The sequence below is a fragment of the Alexandromys fortis genome, unplaced genomic scaffold (genome assembly GCF_014885135.2).
Source record: "Alexandromys fortis isolate MF-2015 unplaced genomic scaffold, M_Fortis_MF-2015_v1.1 scaffold_94, whole genome shotgun sequence".
NCBI lineage: Eukaryota > Metazoa > Chordata > Mammalia > Rodentia > Cricetidae > Alexandromys > Alexandromys fortis.
The window spans coordinates 4,204,146-4,225,499 of NW_026067979.1; the positions used below are offsets into that span (position 1 = coordinate 4,204,146).

Genomic DNA, 21,354 nt, shown 5'->3' on the forward strand with positions numbered 1-21,354 from the left:
AAGGGTGCTCACAATAGTTCACCTCCTCTAAGATAGGAATATGCAATGAGCTTTTACTTCGGAAGCTTCAAGCTCTAACGAATTCACTTTGGATGGTAAGCTGATTCTACTTATAATTCGTTGAATTGCATTGATTGTTTGTATGACAGTCTATTGAAACCTCACTACTTTCAAGGGTGTTTCTCGGTCTTCATATTTTTGGTCTCGGGCCCTTGACTTTTATCATGTTCCAATTTCCTCTTTCTTTCTTAACGCCCCTTGTTTTTACTCCCTGTATAATTGTCCTTAACTTCCCATTATAACCTTTTCTACTTATTGATTAGATCATCAACATTCATAATTTCAACTGTGACTTCTATCCTGGAAATTTTCATATATCTTTATCTGCAAAATTCTTTCTAATCTTCCAGACTCCAAATGGTATTTACACATTTAAAATTTTTTTAATGTAAGACAGAGTTGAAAAATAAAAAAAAAAATACCACATCAAAAATGAGTGACTGTGCATGGAAAGATGGATCAATGGATGGGGTGCTTGCCTCCAAGCTTGCTGCTCTGAGTGTGATCCCTGGAACTTGTCCATATGGAGGAAGGAGAGAGTTGACTTCCACTATATGTCCTCTGGACTTTACAGACACGCTGTAGAACATGGGCTTCCATATATACACACAAAATTTATAAATAAATATGATTTTTAAAAACCCAAGTGGACCAGACAGTGGTGGCTCTTGCTTTTAATCCCAGTACTCAGGAGGCAAAGGCAGGCAGATCTCTGAGTGAAAGGTCAGCCTGGTCTACAAGAGTTAGCTTCAGGACAGCCAGGGCTATGGAGAAAACCCGTTTCAAAACTTTCAAAAGGACTCAGGGTAACACACTCCTGGTCTCTGTGGGAGTGATAATAGGGGAAAAGAAAAGCAGCCCTGAATTTTAAAACCAAACGACCTCTACTTGTAGCAGGAAAGTGAGTCTTTGAGCTCACTAGCTAGCTATAGTATTTGTGCTTCCCAGTTGTGTTAGTGCTAAGCAGTTCAGTGGTGCATTCTAGAGGCATAGCGGGCCTCTTAAGGAATCAGACTGTCCAAGTCCCCCCTCTCCCTATAGGCATCTGTTGACACTCTACTGAGCAGAGAGTCTCTAATGTGAATGTGAGATGCCCAATTCAGTATTCTCTCATCTAGACACATTGCACTTCTACCAGCAAGCCAGGTGTCCAGGCCAGTGTTCCCAGTACTGTTGACAGCCAGGAGTTATAACTATTCCTAGCTAGGAAAAGGCAAAGGGCCGGGTGATAGCGGCACTTGCCTTTAATCCCAGCACTCAGAGAGGCAGAGTCAGGCTGACTTCTGTGAGTTCAAGGCCACCCTGGACTACAGAAGGAGTTCCAAGATAGCCAAAGATTCACAGAGAAACCCTGTCTCAAAAAAAAAAAAAAAAAGTCAAAAAAGAAAGAAAGAAGAAAAGGCAAGGGAAGAGAAGGACATGAATTAGAAAATGGCATAAGTTGTTTGGAGGTCACAGAACCTGTGGCAGCACTCTCTGTTTCTCCTATTAAGAACTCCATGTTTAGATCTCTCTAGCCCATTCTATAATTGGGTCATTGATTTCCTTGCGTTGTGTATTGAGCTTTGTGTATCTGGATATTGATCTTCTGATTGATGTATAAACCAGCAAATTCTGTAGATTTCTTCATTCGATTAGTTGTTTCTTTTGATGAACAGAAGCTTTTTAGTGTTGAGCCCCCAGTTTTTGATTGTTGACCTTAATTCCTTAGCAAATGGTACCCGATTCAGAATGTCCTTTCCTACACCTGTATCTCAGGGAAGACCTGTCTGTTTTCTTCTGTTAAAGATGCTGTCTTGGCCGGGCCATGGTGGCGCACGCCTTTAATCCCAGCACTCAGGAGGCAGAGGCAGGTGGATCTCTGTGAGTTTGAGACCAGCCTGGTCTACTGGTCTACAGAGCTAGTTCCAGGACAGGCTCCAAAGCCACAGAGAAACCCTGTCTCGAAAAATTAAAAAAAAAAATGCTGTCTTATTTTCAGTGTATACCTCTTGCCTCCAGTGACTGTAGTTATGAATGCCCATGCTTGAGTCTTGTATTTTGTTTCTTTAGTGTGCATGTATATTTTTTGTGCCAATATATTGGTTTTGATTATATATCTCGACATCTGGAAATCCTCTAGTATTCTTTTTGCTCAGTTTGCTCAATCTGTGGTGTTTTTGACTTTTTATGAATTTTACAATTTTTTTTCAGATTTCTGTGAAGAATGTTGTGAATATTTTGATTCGGATTGCATTGGGCCTGTAAATTGTAGGGTGGTCATTTTTCTGTATTAATTCCTCTGACCCATGAACCCAGGATACCGTCCCATATTTTAGTGTATTTTTCAATATCTTTTCTCGGAGATTTTTGGTTTTTATTGTAGAGGTCTTTCACCTCCTTGGCTATGTTTACATAAAGATATTTTGCTGTCTAAAATGCTATTGGAAATGGGAGTGTGCCCATGATGTCTTCTCCGTGTGTTTGTTGGTGGTGTCATTGCATGGCTTTAACAATCTGGGTTTGTGAAGTGTCTCAGAAAGGGGGTCGTTATTTGATCTGTGGCCTAGTCACTTACTTCAAAAACACCTGGGTATTAGCCAGTGATAGACTCAGGACAAAAGGAGGGAGGGTTTTCCTTCTCCCCTTCCATAATTAGCCATCCTGTCTTAACTTCATAAAACTGGTATCTTTCTAAGAAAAGGAACAGATGAGCCTGTATTGTGCATATGCGAATCAACAAGGCAAAGGAAGTCACCTAAAAATAAACAGGACCCCAGGAAATTAATTCTTGTTGGTTTCTACCAGTTCCCTCTCTTCTGGACTTCGAGTTTCTAGGCCCATGAGAGTTGTACTTTGTGTAAGCCACTTGTTCTGTGGTATTCTGTTAACACAGCTCCAGCTGGCTGTATTAACTAACTATTGTATAGTGGGCTTGAACATCCCTCCCACTCCAAACCCTCTGGCATCCCCCCCCCTTTTAAACCCACTGATTGAATTCCGAAGTGACATTTCATCCTTTACTTTCTGTCACAAGTTCATCTTGTTTCCAACTTTCCTATCTAAATTTGTCTATGTTGTGTGTCACTGGACTCCAGCTTCCTGAAGAAATGCCACTGTCTCGTTTTTGTCGAATTTGGATACATAATACTTTCTGAATGACCGCTCAGTGAGCACCCCTATGTAATGAAATCCTTAAAGAAACGTTTCTAACATCAATTTTGTGCGTGGGGAATTGGCCAGAATAGAACACAGGATCACTGTCAAAATTCTTGCAAAAGGTTGCCTTATGGCCTTAGGCAGCAACCATGGGCCCACGATGGAAAAAGGGGGAGGGAGTCCCTTCGCCGCCCAGTCTCCCCGAGTCCATCCTCAGTAAAATAACAACAACAACAAAAATAATAATAATAATACAAAACGAAACATCAGGTCAGCAAAGCTAGGGAATCAATTTCAAACCGCCAGCGGCACCGCCCACTCTCACAGCCTGTGCTCGTGTCTGCGCCCGCGCCTGCGCCATTCCGGTAGCGCAAAGCTCAGCTGAGCAGGCAAACGGAAGGCGCGGAAATGACGTCGAACGCTCCAGCGCCGAGGCTCCCTCCGCGCGGTGGCTGCTGGGTGCTGCGCGCCTTGTCCCTCTCGCTCCCCTCCCTGCCGGTCTCCTCCCCCTCGGCTCGTCTGCTCCCTGGCGTGACTCGGCACTCCGAGCTCCGGGGACGACACGTCGTGGTCGCCGCTCCGGTCCAGGCCCCGGCCTCCCGCAGCCCTTCCCGGGCCTCTCTCGGCCTTTCTTTTTAAGTTTTGAAGCCGGAAGCGTCGCGGCCGCCCTGCCGGGCTCTCTGTGAGGATGGTGGGAGTGAAGCCGGTCGGCAGCGATCCAGATTTCCAGCCGGAGCTGAGTGGGGCGGGCTCCCGACTTGCTGTGGTCAAGTTCACCATGAGAGGGTGAGGCTGAATCTGGGCCCTGTTGGTATTCCTCTGTGGGTCCCTTTCCCCCAACCCCGCCTCGTTTTCCGGGTCCCGGTTCTCCTGTCGGCTTCTGCTCTGGAATGTCCGGCGGTGACCACAGCCCAGGCCGCTGCCGGGCTTAGGCCTCGGCTCTAGGGAGCGGGTCTCAGATGTGCATCCGGGGCGTCCGGGCGGGCGCAGGGATCATTCTGCTGGCTCTCGGCGGCTCAGGACATGCCAACCCACCGACTTGAAATTCGCAGATGTGCTCTGCTCTTGGGGGCGGCCCGCGACTTCTTCCAGCTTGTGGGAGTCCCAGCCTCAGCTGCCTGCGCCGGTTCCTGTCTTTTGGAAGAGCCAGCGATCGCTTGCATTTTCGTATTTCTCAAGGCTTAATTTTCCAAACGCTTTGCTTTCTCTTCGCCTGCGTTTCTGCAAAGCCTTTGGAAGATGCAGCTGTGGCTTCCCATCTAGTCCGAATAACGTAGTCTTAAGGCGTAGTTGGTGCCTTTTGAATTAAGTTAATGGGACATAATGTTTTTTCATGTGCACAACATGTTTGTACCATGCTTGGTATTGTCTTAGGCTCCATTTTTTTTTCTTTTTCGAGACAGTGTATACACGTCCCCGGTTGGACAGGCCTCTGTGGTGACCAAATTACCTTTTTTTCCCCCCTTTGGTTTTTCGAGACAGGGTTTCTCTGCAGCTTTGGAGCCTGTCCTGGAACTAGCCCTTGTAGGCCAGGCTGGCCTTGAACTCACAGAGATCCACCTGCCTCCGCCTCCCAAGTGCTGGAATTAAAGGCGTGCGCCATCACCTCCTGACCCAAATTACCTTATAAACTTAATGATTTTAGATGATAGAGATCTGAAAAGATGTTAATTGTCTTTGGATAAAGTCACAGTGTAAAAGACACAAAACTGGTGGATCGCTTATCGGGTGTGTAATAATGTTCTTATATGTACATAGGAAGTAGGCCCTAAGAGCCAAAATTCAGCGTGTATTTACAGAGCTCTTTTATGTAGGTGGTACGTAGTTAGGAAGTTTAGAGATCTTCGTTTGAGCACCTGGCAGTTTTTACGCACTTGGAGTAATCTAGTCCCAGTACTACTGTTTATGTAACAGGTTTTCTTTTTTTTTTTTTTTTTTTTTTTTTTTTTGGTTTTTCGAGACAGGGTTTCTCTGTGGCTTTGGAGCCTGACCTGGAACTAGCTCTGTAGACCAGGCTGGTCTCGAACTCACAGATCCGCCTGCCTCTCTGCCTCCCGAGTGCTGGGATTAAAGGCGTGCACAACCATCGCCTGGCCAGTAACAGGTTTTCTTGTGCGTGTTGTTAGTTGTGTTGTTTTTTAATCCCGGAGGACATACAAATGTAGATAGCGTCGGGCGATTGGGGTACAAATAGACATGAAAACAGCTAAGAGGGGTTCTGTTGGTGTTTGTTTTGAGCCGGTCTTCCCGAGAACTGGAAAGGGGCATAAATTAATAGCGGGAAATAGAGTACCCACATGACATGATACTTAAATGGAAGAGCTTGGGCCATGGCGTATATAGTAAGACAAGTCTCAAGGGAATGTCGGAACTCTAGAAACGTGTCCGAGCTTTAGCGATGTTGTCGCGTTTTGTAGCTTCTGTACTAGGAGAGTACCTGCACATTTGTTGGCTAGACTACAGCAGAGGAGAGGGCGATGGCTTCAAGGCCTCTCATTTTTAGTCCGTCCTTCTAATCTTGGTCAGTTGGAGCTTTTGCGCTTTTGTGGTTCAGTGATTTGTCCCCCTCACCGTACCAGGGGCAGAGTAATGAGCAGCTAGATTGACCTGAGGAAGGTGAGGGACAGGGCTGCTGCGTGATTAACACACGCATGGGGATTGAGCGGTAAAGAGCTAGATTATACTTACTGTTAAGTGACTCAGTGCAATAAAAATAACAGTTTTGTGAAAACTGAAGGCAAGTTAGTGCTTACAATTAGATCGCATTTTTAGTTTAAAAGAGTATTGAAGTAACATTTATGAATCTAGTAAGGTTGTATTTACCCTTAACATTTTTTTCTTACTTTTAAAATATCAAATATTCTTCACGTTTCTTAAACATGGGCAGTCCTAGCATTCATCCCACCCTGAGCTCATTGGCAGCGTAACTGGCTTTATTTATACCAGACTTGCAAATAACCATGTCCAATAAAGTCTGTCTAAACTGCTCAGGGAAAGCTAATGTTACCTCATTTTAGGTTAAGGGCATAATTTTTTCTAATATCTGATTTTTCACTTCAATGTTGTACTTTAAGCTAAATTGCACATAGCTTATCAACTATTCGTCTAAATTAATTTTCCTCAAGCAGTGTATAGATTGCTTTGTTCAAGAAATTTTCAAGAACTCTTCAGTGTTTGTGCAGGGTCTTTGAACATACTAGGCAGGCACACTACCACTGAGTTACACCCCAAGCCCCATTTTTCTTTTTAGAGTAAAATGTATAGGGCATAACATTGATTTTACTTTTTTTTTTCTTTTTGAGGATCAGACTAGCCTCTTGTGATCCTCCTGCCATAGCCTTCTGAATGCTGGAATTATGGGTGTTCACCTCCATATGCAGTCACTTTAGCAGTTTGAAAGAATCTAACGTAGTGGTATTATGTACACTCACAGTAGTACGTCGTCATCACCATTATATCCTAAAATGGCTTTATCATCCCAAGCAGAAACCGAACCTGTTAAGTGGTAACTCCCCATCCTCACTTCTCCAGAAGAGCAAACCTGTGAGACCTCACCTTCCCCAGACCCACCTACTTCCCTGGTAGCCTTCACTGCACTTTCTGTCTCTGGGAATTGGCCAATTTATCCATCTTATGTGAGTGCAACCATAACAATGTATACTTCTTGGTCATTTCACTTAGCATGCGTTCAAGGTACATCTGTAGCATAGCATGCATCAGGATTGCAAATATATCCCATTGTGTGTATGTACCATTTTATCCATTTGTCTGGGTGGACACTTGTGCTTGCTTATTAAAAATAATGAAAACTGCTGTGGACATTGGCATATTACATCTTTTTCAATCTCTGCTTTAATTCATTTTTAATACAGATTGCTCTGAACAAATTAACTACAAGTCTGTCTGCATTATAATCTTAACATTATACCCCAACAACAATCCAGTTTATTCTCTTATATTTTCCTGACAAGATGAGACTAAATTGACCTGTTTGTACTGTTAAGAGAATTAATTCTATATGTTAATATCTATTCTGGGGACTGGAAAAATGGCTTAGCAGTTAAGAGCATGGTCTGTTCATTCAAAGGACCCTGGTTCAATTCCCAGCTCCCACATTGGTAGCTCACAACCACTTGTAATTCCAGCTCCAGGGGATATGATGCCCTCTTCTGGCCTCCAAGTCCATCAGACATCAGTGTGGTATATATACATACATGCATACATGCAGGCAAAACACACAAAATAAATCTTTAAAAAGGCATTTTAAAAATTTCCTATTCTGATAAGATTTTCAAAATACTGTCTCTAAATAGTTGCTTCTTAAATATGGCCAGAATAATTATCAACAGTGCTGTTCTATTGTTTTGGTTACTAACCTAAAAGAACGTATGGTTTCTCCCCCGTTTGTATAATAGGAATGATTTTTATCTCGAAATTGTGAGTATATCACTTTTTCCCCCAGTAAGTCAGATCTTCCTGTTATAGACAGTTTACCCTGTATTTTGTTTTCTTATAGCGGGCCTTATTTTGTAACTGGTTAGGTATCAGTTACCATTCAGGAAGGATGCTAGTGGTGTTTGTTTTTTTGATGATTAATATTCAAAAGTACACTAACTACTAAAATATGTACCTGGATAAATTTTTCAAGGGACCTCATCTTTATAACCAACACTAAGTATAAGAAGTACATCATCATTAACAGTCCCAGGTTCTTGCATCCTTGGGCTCCTTCCCATCACTTTTGGATTCTAACACTGTTAGTTTTGCCTTAACTTAAACTATATGAAAATAGAATTGTATTTTGTAGTCTTACTCTTTTCAAGAGTATATGGTTTCTTGAAGAGCATGTAGTAGAGCCATTGCTTTATAAAGAACAGCAACTAAATGCTGGAGATCTGTTGTGGACTTTTGAAAATGGTTAAAGAGTTAGAGTCTAGGACGTTATTCTTTGGAGTTTTTATTTTTTGGCTGGGGATTGGCCCCAGGGCTTCACACATGCTAGGCAAACGATCTGCTACTGAGCTTTCCCCTAGCCTTGTTCTTGGCTGGTGTAAAATGTTAAATGGGGTGACCAGAATTAGCGTTTTTGTTAATTGTGAAATGTCACAAGTGGCCAAAGTATATTATCTTATTAGTAACGTTTATTAAAATAAATATTTTATGTGATTTACAGAACCAGTTATGGACATAACTGTGTTTTAGTAACAACAATACATTCAGAAATGGCCTGAATGAAAGTTATCCTCTCTGGAAAAACAAGCCTTCCGAAATGAGACGTTACAGGGTGCATTCATTTTCTTTATCCATGTTTGTATATATGTTTACACAAGCTTTACTGAAGATAAGAGCAGTGGCTATTGTAGAAGGCAGGAAAGAAGTTAACAGGTTTGTGAATATCATTTAATATTAGAGCTGCAAGGAAATTTTTATTTATTAATAAAAACTCAGTAATTCTTTTAAAAGAACTGGGATTGGATTGGATTTATAAATTGCCCTACCTGTGGCTGGCTGTTTTGCTAACTAGAATGTTGGATTTTGAACAGCTTACTTAACTTTTGACCTTCAGTTCTGTTTGTATGTTTTTTGAGATGGGTCTCTCTGTTATGTAGCTGAGGATGCCCTAGAACACGCTGCTTCCAGTTTGCAGAGATCAGCCTCCCTCTGCCTCCCCAGTGCTGGAATGGAAAGTGTGCACCACCACACTTAGTCATAATTGGTTTTTTATTTTCTTTTTTACAAAAAAAAAAACTTATTTGTGTACTTTATGTACATGAGGGCTCTGTCCTCATGCACACTAGAAGAGGGCAGCAGATTGCATTACATATGGTGGTGCGTTTTTTGGTGTGTGTGATTTTTCAAGACAAGGTTTCTCTGTAGCTTTGGAACCTGTCCTAGAACTAGTTCTAGTAGACCAGGCTGGCCTTGAACTCATCCACCTGCCTCTGCCTCCCAGTGCTGGGATTAAAGGCTGACTGCCTGGCATGCATTACATATGGTTGTGAGCCATCATATGGGTGCTGGGAATTGAATTCAGGACCTCTGGAAGAGCAGCCAGTGCTCTCTTAACCACTGTACCATCTCTCCAGCCCGGGATTTTTTTTTGGGGGGGGGGGGGTGGTTCAAGATCTTTTATTTGCAGAGCCTGCTACAGTTGGTTAACAATGCTAGCTATGCTGGCACAATCCAAAAAGCCATTCTCCTTTATAGCATTCAACTAACAGAATCTCTACAAACCAGACCAGAGACCAGCTGGGACATATTTCAACACCAGGGAAGAGGTTGCTCATTCCCTGTTTCCATATATTTTCCAATAAGGTTTGTTTTATAGCCAAATGAGACTCAAACTCATAACAAAGCTACTAGCCATCTTCAATATCACTGATTCCCTCCCCACCCCCAGAATAGAAAGCAGAAGGGGGACTTTCAGCTGGTTTTTTAAGTTATTTACTTATAATGTTAGTGGTATAATTAGAGTTGGTCTGTTTGCTATATTCTTCATTGCCCCACTTGCCTTTATTCTTTTTCTTTTGCTCAATCTTTGATTATACTTATTTTATATTTTTATGAAATTTGAGATTATTTTACATAGTGTTTCAAATATCTTTATTTTCAGTAGTTTCATATATATTAGACTGCTTAAAATTGCCTCATATGTTAATGATGCCTGAGTTTCTGTGTAGACAATCTGGTCTTGAATTCACCTACCTCTGCCTCCCAAGTGCTGGGATTAATGGCTTGCACTCACACACTGAGCTTTGTTTTTTAGTTCTTAGATGGTGATTGATTGTGTTAGGTGTGTTAGGTTACGAGCTGTTTATTCGTTTCCTGACATGTGTGAGTTCAGAGTGTTTCACCCTTCAGAGTTTGTTGGGGTTTGGAATAGTTAACATACATAGACTCTACCAGGAAAATGTCTCAAATCTGAACATTTGAAATTTTTGAATGCTCTGTTATCCACACTTTTTGAGGGCTGATATAATATCCAGTTTTGGGGTTTAGGGTCGTTTTGAATTCTAAAAGTTTTCAAATAACATGTTCAACCTAATTCATTGTGTGTTGTTAATTAGTAAAGCTTTATGATAGGTCTTTCTTAATTTTTTTAAAGCTTTTAACCTCAGGTTAGGTTGTCCTTGATGTTCCCCATAAATGTTAGAGTATAAATTTGTTAGTTATATTTTAAAAATTTTGGGATTGTATATTAATCCTAGTCAAGGAGGATTGATTTCTTGACAACACTGACTTTTTTTTTCAGTTTATAGACATCTCTTTATTTTCCTTTGTATTCTTATGTTGTTGTTGTTTATTAGTTTTGATTTTTCGAGACAGGGTTTCTGTGTGTAACAACAGCCCTAGCTGTCCTGGAACTCGCTCTGTAGACCAGGCTGGCCTGGAACTCACAGAGATCCACCTGTCTCTGCCTCCCGAGTGCTGGGACTAAAGCTGTACACCACTGCCCAGCTATATTCTTTCAATGAGAACAAAACAGAAAGATTTTACAGTCTTAAGCCTGAGACCTAATATTGTTTCTGTACTCATTAAAGCGATATTGGTGTTTATCAGTATTATAAATGACCCAGATGGATATATTAGAGTGCCTAAAGCCAAGAATATCAGTTTGCCTTATTTTATTTAACCTGATAAATGCTTTTATAGCATAAGTTAGTACAGTGTTTATATTATTTTTCTGAATATAGCTCTGTCTTTCTCACAGGTGTGGACCGTGTTTGAGGATTGCTCCAGCATTCAGTTCTATGAGTAATAAGTATCCACAGGCAGTTTTCTTGGAAGTAGATGTACATCAGTGCCAGGTAAGGCAGAAGAGCCTTTTGTCACTCTGTTTTTTATGAAATAGATCGAAATCCAACATGAAAGTGTTTTATTTCAGGTTTTTTTAAAAATATGAGGTGAAATTAATGCAGTGTTGTTAAAGCAGCAGGTTATCTGGCTGTTCTATATCTGCTGAGGCATTGGCTTATTGATCATAAAGTTATCGTGGAGAATTTTGATAATAGTTAGATTTAATTTCATCACTTATAATCTTATCTTTAAAGTATGTCCTTACCTTCTCCTCAAAGTGGTTATACTCCGCATTGTTGAGAACAGCATATGATAGAAAGCTCAGTTCCTCATCACCCTAAATACTGTTTTTGGTTTACCTGTTGCAGTAAAAGTAGCCTCAATTTGCATTTCCTTGATTTCCCTATTAACTAATTTTCATCTTAAGGACCTCATTTGTCAAGTTACCTATTCCAAGAGGTTTTCTTTTGGATGTCTTACTTTTTTTGGTAAGTGTTTGCTGTGTGTTAGAGGTAAAAGTACTTTGTTTAGTATATTCTGCAAATATTTTTGCACAATCTGAATTGTCTTAAACTTTCTGATGGTAGGGGAAACCTGACATTGCACACTTTAGTTTTGTTTTCCTACATTAAATGTTAATAGGTAGTATCACTGTCCTTATTTTAGGTATATTAGTTTACGAAAGAAAATTGTTTCATTATCTTTATATTTAATATGTTGAAAATATACATATCGACTTCACTAAAATATATTGACTTTATTTACCTTAGTTTTTTTAATTATTATACATACCAGGAAATTTACGATCACATGTATGGCTCATATTTCTGTCTCTCTTATATTTTTTAAGGTAGCACTATTCTAGTAGGTCACCTGTGATATTTAGAGAAGATATCCCTTGGTTACCTTTATGCTTTTTTTCTTTGAATGATATGTATTCTGTACCTCTTTATACAATCTACATATGTGAGAGGACAGACTTGCTGTGTTGGTTTTTAAGTCTTATCATGAAAAGTTTATTTTATTTTATTTTATTTTGTTTTTTCGAGACAGGGTTTCTCTGTGGCTGTGGAGCCTGTCCTGGAACTAGCTCTGTAGACCAGGCTGGTCTCGAACTCAGAGATTCCTGTGCTCTGCCTCCCGTGCTGGGATTAAAGGCGTGCGCCACCACTGCCCGGCCGAAAAGTTTAAATAGGGTGCTCTGGTTATTATTAATTTTCATTCAGTATTAAAGGGTAGAACTAGAGCAAAACTTAAAAGGATAGCTATTATTTTAATGATGACCCGAAATCAGTTCTGTAAGAGTAGAAAATGGATGAACACGCCCCTTTTCCAAGACAGAAAACATTGCCATGTCCCTTTCTTTGACAGGTGGTATAGATTGGCTCTTCTGTTTTAGGTGGATACTTTTTCTTAGCAGCAGTGGTTTGTTTTGACTCATCATTACTTTCCTTATTTTTGTTTGTTTTCTTTTGAGACAGTCTTATTTAGCCCTGGCTGACCTGATTTCTCTGTGTAGGACCAGAGGACTCAAACTCAAGAGATCTGCCTGCCTCTGTCTCCCAAGTGCTGGGGTTAAAGGCACTACCATGCTCAGCCTTTGGTTATTTCTTTTTGTAAAATTCATGCTGTGAAATTATAAGAAAGCTGCTTACCATAAAGCGCAATTTCTGCTATTATTAGAAGGTAGCTCTTCTGTGGGTAAAGTATATGACAGTAGAACTAATGTCTGAAGAGGCAAAGGCAGCTGTTTTTTTTTTTTTTCCTTTTTTCTTTCCCTTTTTTTTTTTTTTTTTTTTTTNGAGACAGGGTTTCTCTGTGGCTTTGGAGCCTGTCCTGGAACTAGCTCTGTAGACCAGGCTGGTCTCGAACTCACAGAGATCCGCCTGCCTCTGTCTCCCGAGTGCTGGGATTAATGGCATGCGCCACCACCGCCCGGCCGGGGCAGCTGTTTTCTATGTGGGTGTATGGGTAATGTAGCTGTGTCTCTGCAGATACTCCTTTGTAGGGCTGCCTTTAAATTTTTTTTTTCATTTGTCATGCCTGACTGAGTAATGAGTGCCTGGGTCCTACAGAGTCAAGAGGAAATTGAATCTCCTGGAACTGGAGTCACATAGGTGGTTGTGAGCTGCCATGTAGATGCTAGAAATTGAACTCCCATCCTCTGGAAGAACCACCTTCTCTGCAGCCCAATCTGTTCTTTCTTAAATAATAATTAGGAGCACATTGTTTTACATTTCTGGTTAGGACTTGTGCTATTTTAATTTGCTTAAAGTTGTAGAATGAAAAATCAAAATGGTATAAGATTTGTTTTAATTTTTTTCACTGTTTAATTTTCCTATTGTAGGGAACAGCTGCCACGAACAACATCTCAGCAACACCTACATTTTTGTTTTTTCGAAACAAAGTGAGAATCGATCAGTATCAAGGAGCAGATGCTGTGGGACTAGAAGAGAAAATCAAGCAGCATCTAGAAAATGATCCTGGAAGCAATGAGGACACGGACATTCCGAAGGGCTATGTATGTCATCAGAAGAGCAAGATCAGTAGCTTAAATTTGGTGTTACTTGGTTGAATTGAAATTTACTGTTTTCTTATTAATTCAAAATTTTTTCAAACTAAAGTGGGCTATTGAGTTTTGTTGGTCTGTTATAACCATAAATCTACATTGTAAATCGCATTCCCCTAAATTTCTTTTGCTAAATTCTTTGTCACTCGAAATTGATTTCTAAACTATTAAATAATTCTAGTGCGTGCCTCCCTTCCGTGAGTGGAGAACATGGCATTGAAAGCACTTCTCATTTTTATAGTTATGTAAAATGTCCTTTATACTCAACCTCCTACAGTCTATTTTTGTTTGGCTTAGAATCAAATGTAACTTTAGTATTAAATGTATTTTAACAATAGGGTACTATTTTTTTAAATGGATATGGAGGCTGAAGAACTCAAAGGATAATATTTCTAATCTACATAGTATAAATAGTTCTAGTGCAGTTTTGCATGGTTTGAGATTGTTCGGGGAGGAAGCAGAGTTTAGAAATAGTATTTTATGGTCCTCACTTGTTTCTCAAGTTGAAGTTACTACATTAAAAAGTTTATATTTGGTACAGTAAAGCAAACCAGTGTATTTCTGTCTGTAAACCCTTTAAATTCAAGCTGAAAAACTAGTCAGGTAGACATGACAGCTTATCTTTGTGTGCATGTTGTGTGTGGGAATCTTTATTTTCTGTTAGCCTATACCATTAGTATTTATTTAAAATAGCACCCAATTAGAAAGTGTAAATTTTTTGAGTTGGAGTTGATAATTACTGAACTAGGTCATTGATACCTATTCTTCTGGTGTGCTGAAGCAAGTTTTGAGAAAGATAAAGTTTATTTACAAGTTAACCAAGCATGAAGACTAGAAGACAGGTTTCTAATTTGGCCCCTGAGGATGGTTTTGGGATAAAGTAGTTCTAACACTTGGGAAATGGGTTGGAGGAAAGAGGAGGTGGAGTAAGTGGTGTTTTCTGCAGTGTAGTTACATTGTGTGAGTTCATAGTGCTTGTGTTCAGAAATGATTAGACAGAGAAGTTCCCTGGGTACACTTGTCCAGACTCAACTGCAGTGTTAGTGCTTTTAATTGGTTTGACCTAAAGAAAAGCAACTTCTAAATTCCTAAAACATTACTTACGATCTTGTGCTCTATGATCTGCTTTGAGGGGGTTTTATCTATAGCTAAGCTAGTAAGAGTCTACTAATGTGGTAATTTCACGATCACCTTTGATTTTAGTCCTTATAGTACCAGGACCTGAACTGAGGTTGTGTGGGTCTGCCCACCTTGGATCATCCCTGGGTCAGACTTTAAGTATCTCACAGGAAGCCATATACTCTGTAAAACATCTTAAACACAGTTAAGACTAAGGAAAGCGTAGGAAAATACTATAAGAACCCTGCTCTTGCCGGGCGGTGGTGGCACACGCCTTTAATCCCAGCAGAGGCAGAGGCAGGAGGATCTGTGAGTTTGAGGCCAGCCTGGTCTTCAAGAGCTAGTTCCAGGACAGGAACCAAAAAGCTAAGGAGAAACCCTGTCTCGAAAATAAAAAAAAAAAAAAAAAAAGAACCCTGCTCTTACCTGGATGTCATGAAAGGAGGAGGGGCCCATAGGGGCTCATACAGAGTACTGTTTAGGGCGAATAGGATTAGGTTGTTGATGCTTGCTAGCTTGTCCTTGTCTCTTAGGATTTGCCCTCTCATGAAGTCCTGGAGACAGAGATCATCTTTTGATGATCGGATTTGTTGGTGTTGTTAGCTTCTTTTGGTTTGGTGGGGTTTTTGTTGTTGTTGTTGTTGTTTTTGGTGTACATTTATTTTTGCTGTGTATGGTTTGGTTTTGTTTGAGATGGGGGTCTCATGTAGATTGACCTCAAACTCACTGTGTGCCCAAGGTGGAGCCTCAGCCCTGTGCTTCTTATAGCTGCTTCCCAAGTACTGGTTACAAGTGTCCTGGGTCCCCTTGAGAGGCTTCTGGGATACACAAAATATATACTTACAATTCATAAGCTCCTTGTAGTAAGTGTCCTGGGCAACACTGAGACCTCAAAGTTGGATTTCTAATACTTTACCATATAGGGTAAGCCTAGATTTTGCTTTAATAATTAGTGATAGATTTCGGTCAGAAATTCAAAGGAAAAGACCATTATAAAAATTTCAGTAACTGTTTTAAAACAAACATTTTCTTCAAAATTGCTAAATCTAGAATCATAGATCTGAGTCTTTATAATTTTTATGCTAAAGCTAAGTGCTTTGCCTAAATTTTTTATTTCTTTTGTTTCAGATGGATTTAATGCCTTTTATTAACAAAGCTGGTTGTGAATGTCTTAATGAAAGTGATGAGCATGGCTTTGACAACTGTTTACGAAAAGACATGTCCTTCTTGGAATCTGACTGTGATGAGCAGGTAATTGGGCGCCTATGTTAAAGCTAGTAGGCACTGTCATTCTCCGTGCTCTTGTTTCTCTATAGTGTTCTCCTTATGACTACATCCCTCTGACTCCTATCCCATCACTGTCCAGATCCAGCTCCTTTCTGTGTGAGGTGCCATGTGCTCTGAAGAACATTGCAGCGCTCATGATTGGCCCCACCGCTGCTTAGATTACCACCATCACTTGGTCGTTTTTTAAGAACTGCTTTCTGTGTTTTTCCTATCCAGATAGTTTGTGTCTGAGCAGTAGCGATTGGCTAGATAAGCCTTCCCGTAGAAGACTGTCTGCTTAGTCCCAGATAAAAACACTGTTTTCTTCTTTCCCCTGTGTTGCTTTTGCCACGGAGAAAGAAGGGTAACCACCTATCACATCATCTTTATCTTCTGGGTGTTGCTTTCCTTAATTTACTCCCTATTCCACTCTGTGGGAAATTTTTCTCTTCTACTCGGGCACCAAAGTTTATAAAGTCTGAAGTCTGCATGTTTGTTGCGTCTTCTTGTAAGAGTTAATGACTCTTTGCTGTCATCTTTCGGATGTCTTGCTGACCTGCTCTTTCTAGCTTTCCCTCTCACCTGCTTTTTCCCAGCATTTCAGCTCCTGCACATGTCATGCTTGTTGTTTGGACACATTATTAATAAGTCAAGTGTAAAAAGTAAGTTGAGTAACCAGAGGGTACTTTCAGAGAGTAATTTCAGAACTACATTTATTTTGAGAATTTTGTTTCATTTGTGGGAATGTATGTTACTTGCCAGTTTGTAGTTCATAAGATCTTAGGGTTTTTTTTTAAATACTTATCTTATGCAAATGGGTGTCTTATCTGCATTTATGTCTTTGTATCACATTATATCTGGTGCCCTTGGAGGTGCAAGAAGAGGGTGTTGGATCCCCGGGACTGGAGTTACAGATGCCTGTGAGCAACTGTGTGGGTGTGAGAATTGAATGCTGGTCCTCTGGAGAAGCAGTCAGTGCTCTCTCCAGCCCCAGATCTAGATCTTAAGTTCCTTTACCTAAGTTATTTTTTCTGCCATTCTTTACATAAGTAATTGATAGTGGCTGTTCTTAACTGTCAAACTAATGAAGTTAATTTCAGCATACAGAATCTCTTTATTGCAATGGTTTTGTTAGAAGAGCTAGATTTGTGCCACCTTTATGTTAGCTCCCCTTAGCCTTTTTTTTTTTTTATTCATGGTGTTGACAAGTCATTTTTTGCTGAAACTGTTTCCCTCACAGCTACTTATTACTGTGGCATTCAACCAACCTGTTAAGCTGTATTCCATGAAATTTCAAGGACCAGATAATGGTGAGTAAAGGACGGTTAATTGAAAACTGACTTTCTATTTTGTTAAGCCTGTTAGCTTACATTTAAAACTTTTTTTTAAAAAAATATTTATTTATTTATTTATTTATTTATACAATATTCTGTCTGTGTGTATGCCTGCAGGACAGAAGAGGGTACCAGACCTCATTACAGATGGTTGTGAGCCACCATGTGGTTGCTGGGAACTGAAAAATAGAGGTCGTTCTTTCATGTGTTCATTGAAGATTATAAATGGCCAAGTAATGTGGAATTATTAAGAATTAAAGTAAAAATTTATTTTCCCCCTTAATTTACAGAGTGCTGATTCTTCCTCTCATTTCTAGATATTTAACAATAATTTTTTTAGAATCAAAAATAATGATTGGCCAGGTCTCTTGAGTGCTGGGATTAAAGGTGGCGTATGCCTCCATGCCTGGCCAAGGCTTTGTTTAATAATGTCTACGTGTTTGTTTTTATATACTTTCTTATGTTAGTAAGTTTTCAATAATAAAATTTTATGAAGTACTTGGTAGATAAATTCTATGGAAATTAGTATGATTAAATCAGCCACATATCTGAGTTTTAAGTCATATCCTGGCAGTGAAGGAGTTAAGTGGTTTAAAATGGGCATATTCCTTATCTAATATCTAAGAAAAGTAAGATATGCTAATTTATGATTAATTTCTATTTGGATAAGTGTTAATGCTAATGATGTTTTCCTCGAGGGTAACAAAATATGCCAGTTGTTGGCAACCATAAAACTTAGTATATTGTTTATTTTATAAAAGGTTGTTCACCTGCATATACTATCAAAATCCATTGCCACCTTCCATGTAGCTCCTCACTGATAATGTTGTATTTATTATAGTGTAACTTTTCTTTCTGTTTTAAGACAGAATCTCACCATGTAGCCCTAGCTGACCTGGAGCTTGCTATGTACATCTGCCTGCCTATGCCTCCCAATGCAGGGATTAATGGCGTGCCCCACCACACCAACTCCTAGTGTGGCTTTTGGCACTGAAGGCAGAAACTATGTATGTATGCATGTGTATACTCGTGTGTGTGTTTATTCCTAATATTTAGCAGATATTCTAATGTAGAATGAAACTGGGCTAAAAAGATATCAGCAAATTAGGAAAAAGATTGACTGTCAATATTCAGATTTTTAGAACTTTTAGTAGAGGGTTTTGAAGTTTTGTATGTTGTTATGTGTCCATATATATGTGGTCCTACACAGGTTCTGTATATGATACATTGATGATATAGGAAAATATAGTGTGTTTGTACTTTTAGCACTTCAATTCTTTCTTTAAACCATTTTATAGGTCAAGGTCCTAAATATGTAAAAATTTTTATCAACCTACCCCGATCTATGGATTTTGAGGAGGCAGAAAGGAGTGAGCCAACTCAAGCTCTGGAACTGACAGAAGATGACATTAAAGAAGATGGCATTGTTCCTCTTCGTTATGTTAAATTTCAGAATGTTAACAGTGTAACTGTGAGTGCATTTCATTAATGTATCTTCTCTAGTTGGTGAACAGCAGGGCTGTCTTCTGTGTCCTTGGTGATTCTAAATGATTGTTTAAAGTAAGTTTCCTGGTAAACTTGAGGAATGGAGGAGATTCATGGGATTTGTCCGTTTGTTTAAGCTGGAGATATTTATGATTACTCTATCTCAGTTGGTGATAAGTGTTAGTACCCGTGTAAAAATTCTGTTTAATTTTTCAAATTTTAGTCTTTCAGTGTAGTTACTATAGTATTACTAAAGCTAGCTTTTAAAAAAGGATTTTTTTTTGTTTGTTTGTTTGTTTGTTTTTCTTTTTGAAATAGAATCTCACTCTAGCCCACTTTGGCCTAAAATGTACTATACAGCCTGCGCTGGCTTGGAACTCACAACAGTCCTTCTGTCTCAACCTTCCAAGTTCTGAAATTGTAGGCATGAGTCACTGTGTCCAGCTAAAAATGACCTTTTGCAAAGATGGTCTTACATTTTAAGACACAGCTAAGGTGTATCTGGATGTCGGATACTGCCAGAGATGGTTTTGAGTGGAATGAAAGGAGAGCTCAGCCAGAGAGCTCTGACTCAAGCTGTGCCAGACTGATGTGATGCCTTGGTATCGAGGGATAATCAGAGAACACTGTTAAGTTCTTTTCAGGAGGGTTCAATGGACATGGGCAGTTTCTGTGATCGTTTAAAGCTGTGTGAACAAGCTGAGCTTTAATTATCTGAGACATTTTGTCTAAATGAAGTTTAAGACAAAGGTCACATAATAGTAGAACACTGTTGCTCCAAACACTATGCATTATATCCAGACCTCTAGTCAGTGATCTAAGTAAAGACATGTAAGACGTACCTATTACTTTTGTGATGATGAACATTGGATGAAAGTAATAGTTTTGATCAGTTTAATCAAAGAAAGATTTTAAAAATAAGTAGAAACACAATAAACAGGAGTGTTTGCATTTAAAATAAACTGGGGACTGATTTAATATTGTACTTATTATATTTAAATTGATTAACTCTTTGAAAGGAGTCTAGGGTTGCCTATGAAAACAATAAAATTGATAAGTAATGTCTTAGAAGTAATAACATTCGTTTTATAAGTGAAGAGAGACAGCATTTTTTCCTGTTATTGAAATTTTTTTTTCCTTATACAGTATATCCCGATTACAGTTTCCCCACCCTCTGCTCCTCACAGTTCCTTCCCACCTCCCTTCCTACCTGGATTCTCCCCCTTTCTGTCTCTCATTAGAAAAGAACAGGCTTCTAAAAGATAACAACAAAACATAACAAAATAAAATATAATAAGGTAAAACAAAAACCATCATGTCTAAATTGTTCAGGCACCAGGCAGTGCCTTTAATCCCAGCACTTTAATCCCAGAGGCAGAGGTAGGCAGATCTCTGTGAGTTCAAGGCGAGCCTTGTCTACAAAGTGAGTTTCAGGACAGTTAGGGCTACACAGGGAAACCCTGTCTCAAAAAAAACCAAACAAACAGAAAAAAACAAACAAAAGTTGAACAGGACAAATCAACAGAAGGAAAAGAACCCAAGAAAAGGCATAAGTATTAGACCCACTTGTTCACTCACTCACCCATAAAAACACTAAACCTCAGCTATGATACATAATGCAGAGGACCTAGTGCAGATTCGTGCAGGCCCTGTGCTTGCTGTCCAGTGAGAGACAATATTTTTAAACAGAGAACATTTTTACATTATTGTATTTTTTTAATGGAGGATTTTTTTTTTGCTTCTATTCTTTATATACTGAGGGAAATTTTAAAATAAAAGAATTTAGAGTCAGGCTTTCAAACACATCAAAGGCCAGAGCATAGCCTTAGGAACAGATTTCCACTATCATTTCTTCTTGTATTCAAGGAAATAGAATGGGTGCTTGAATATGAGAAAGAATATAACTACAGAGATTTTCCATAGTTGAAAGACTCTGATTTTAATGAAATTATCAACAGCAGTCTACCCATTGTAATCATGAATTTCACACTTTTTCAGTGTTCTCTGTAAAGGATTTAATTATGACTTCTCTATACCATCACATTAAACTGCTGTGAACTTCCGGATGTGGGCGTCTTGCCAGGGCATTTCTAGAGAAGGTGAGATTTGCAGTATAGACAGGGAATGGGCAGTTTTTTTAGGAACACTAGTGTGTTTTGAAGTCGTGATTAATTCTTACAAAGGTAGAAGGTATTTTTTATTAAGAAAGCAAATTAAATCTAAGCATGCTCATTAAAAATAGATTGTAATTAAAAATTATAAATGTGATTTGTTTTTTTTTTGTAGTTATTCGTTCAGTCTAATCAAGGTGAAGAAGAGACAACGAGAATTTCATATTTTACTTTCATTGGTACTCCAGTGCAGGCAACAAATATGAATGACTTCAAACGAGTAAGTTTGTTCAAATGATAATTAAGGAAAATACAAATACAGTTTCAAAGGAATAGTTTCTTATATTTTATTTGTCATTACTTTAAACATAAAGATTCAAAACTATCTCATGGAAGGTTAAATGAATGCTACATGTTGAGATATGTAACTAAAAGAAATCTTCAGTAAATATAACTCTAAATTGATAGAATAAAT

The 21,354-nt window shown here is 39.2% G+C and overlaps 1 protein-coding gene across 1 annotated transcript in view; it reads left to right on the forward strand.

Annotated features, from left to right (window-relative positions):
* The first annotated feature begins 3,718 nt into the window (after positions 1-3,718).
* Txnl1 (thioredoxin like 1) overlaps positions 3,719-21,354 on the forward strand; it is a 28,202-nt gene continuing 10,566 nt past the window's right edge. Inside the window, exons 1-7 of the mRNA XM_050157975.1 lie at positions 3,719-3,984; positions 10,910-11,006; positions 13,343-13,516; positions 15,812-15,934; positions 17,190-17,259; positions 18,582-18,754; positions 21,055-21,159. Coding sequence (XP_050013932.1) covers positions 3,887-3,984; positions 10,910-11,006; positions 13,343-13,516; positions 15,812-15,934; positions 17,190-17,259; positions 18,582-18,754; positions 21,055-21,159 — 840 coding nt within the window. The 5' untranslated portion in view covers positions 3,719-3,886. The remainder of the gene's footprint in view (positions 3,985-10,909; positions 11,007-13,342; positions 13,517-15,811; positions 15,935-17,189; positions 17,260-18,581; positions 18,755-21,054; positions 21,160-21,354) is intronic.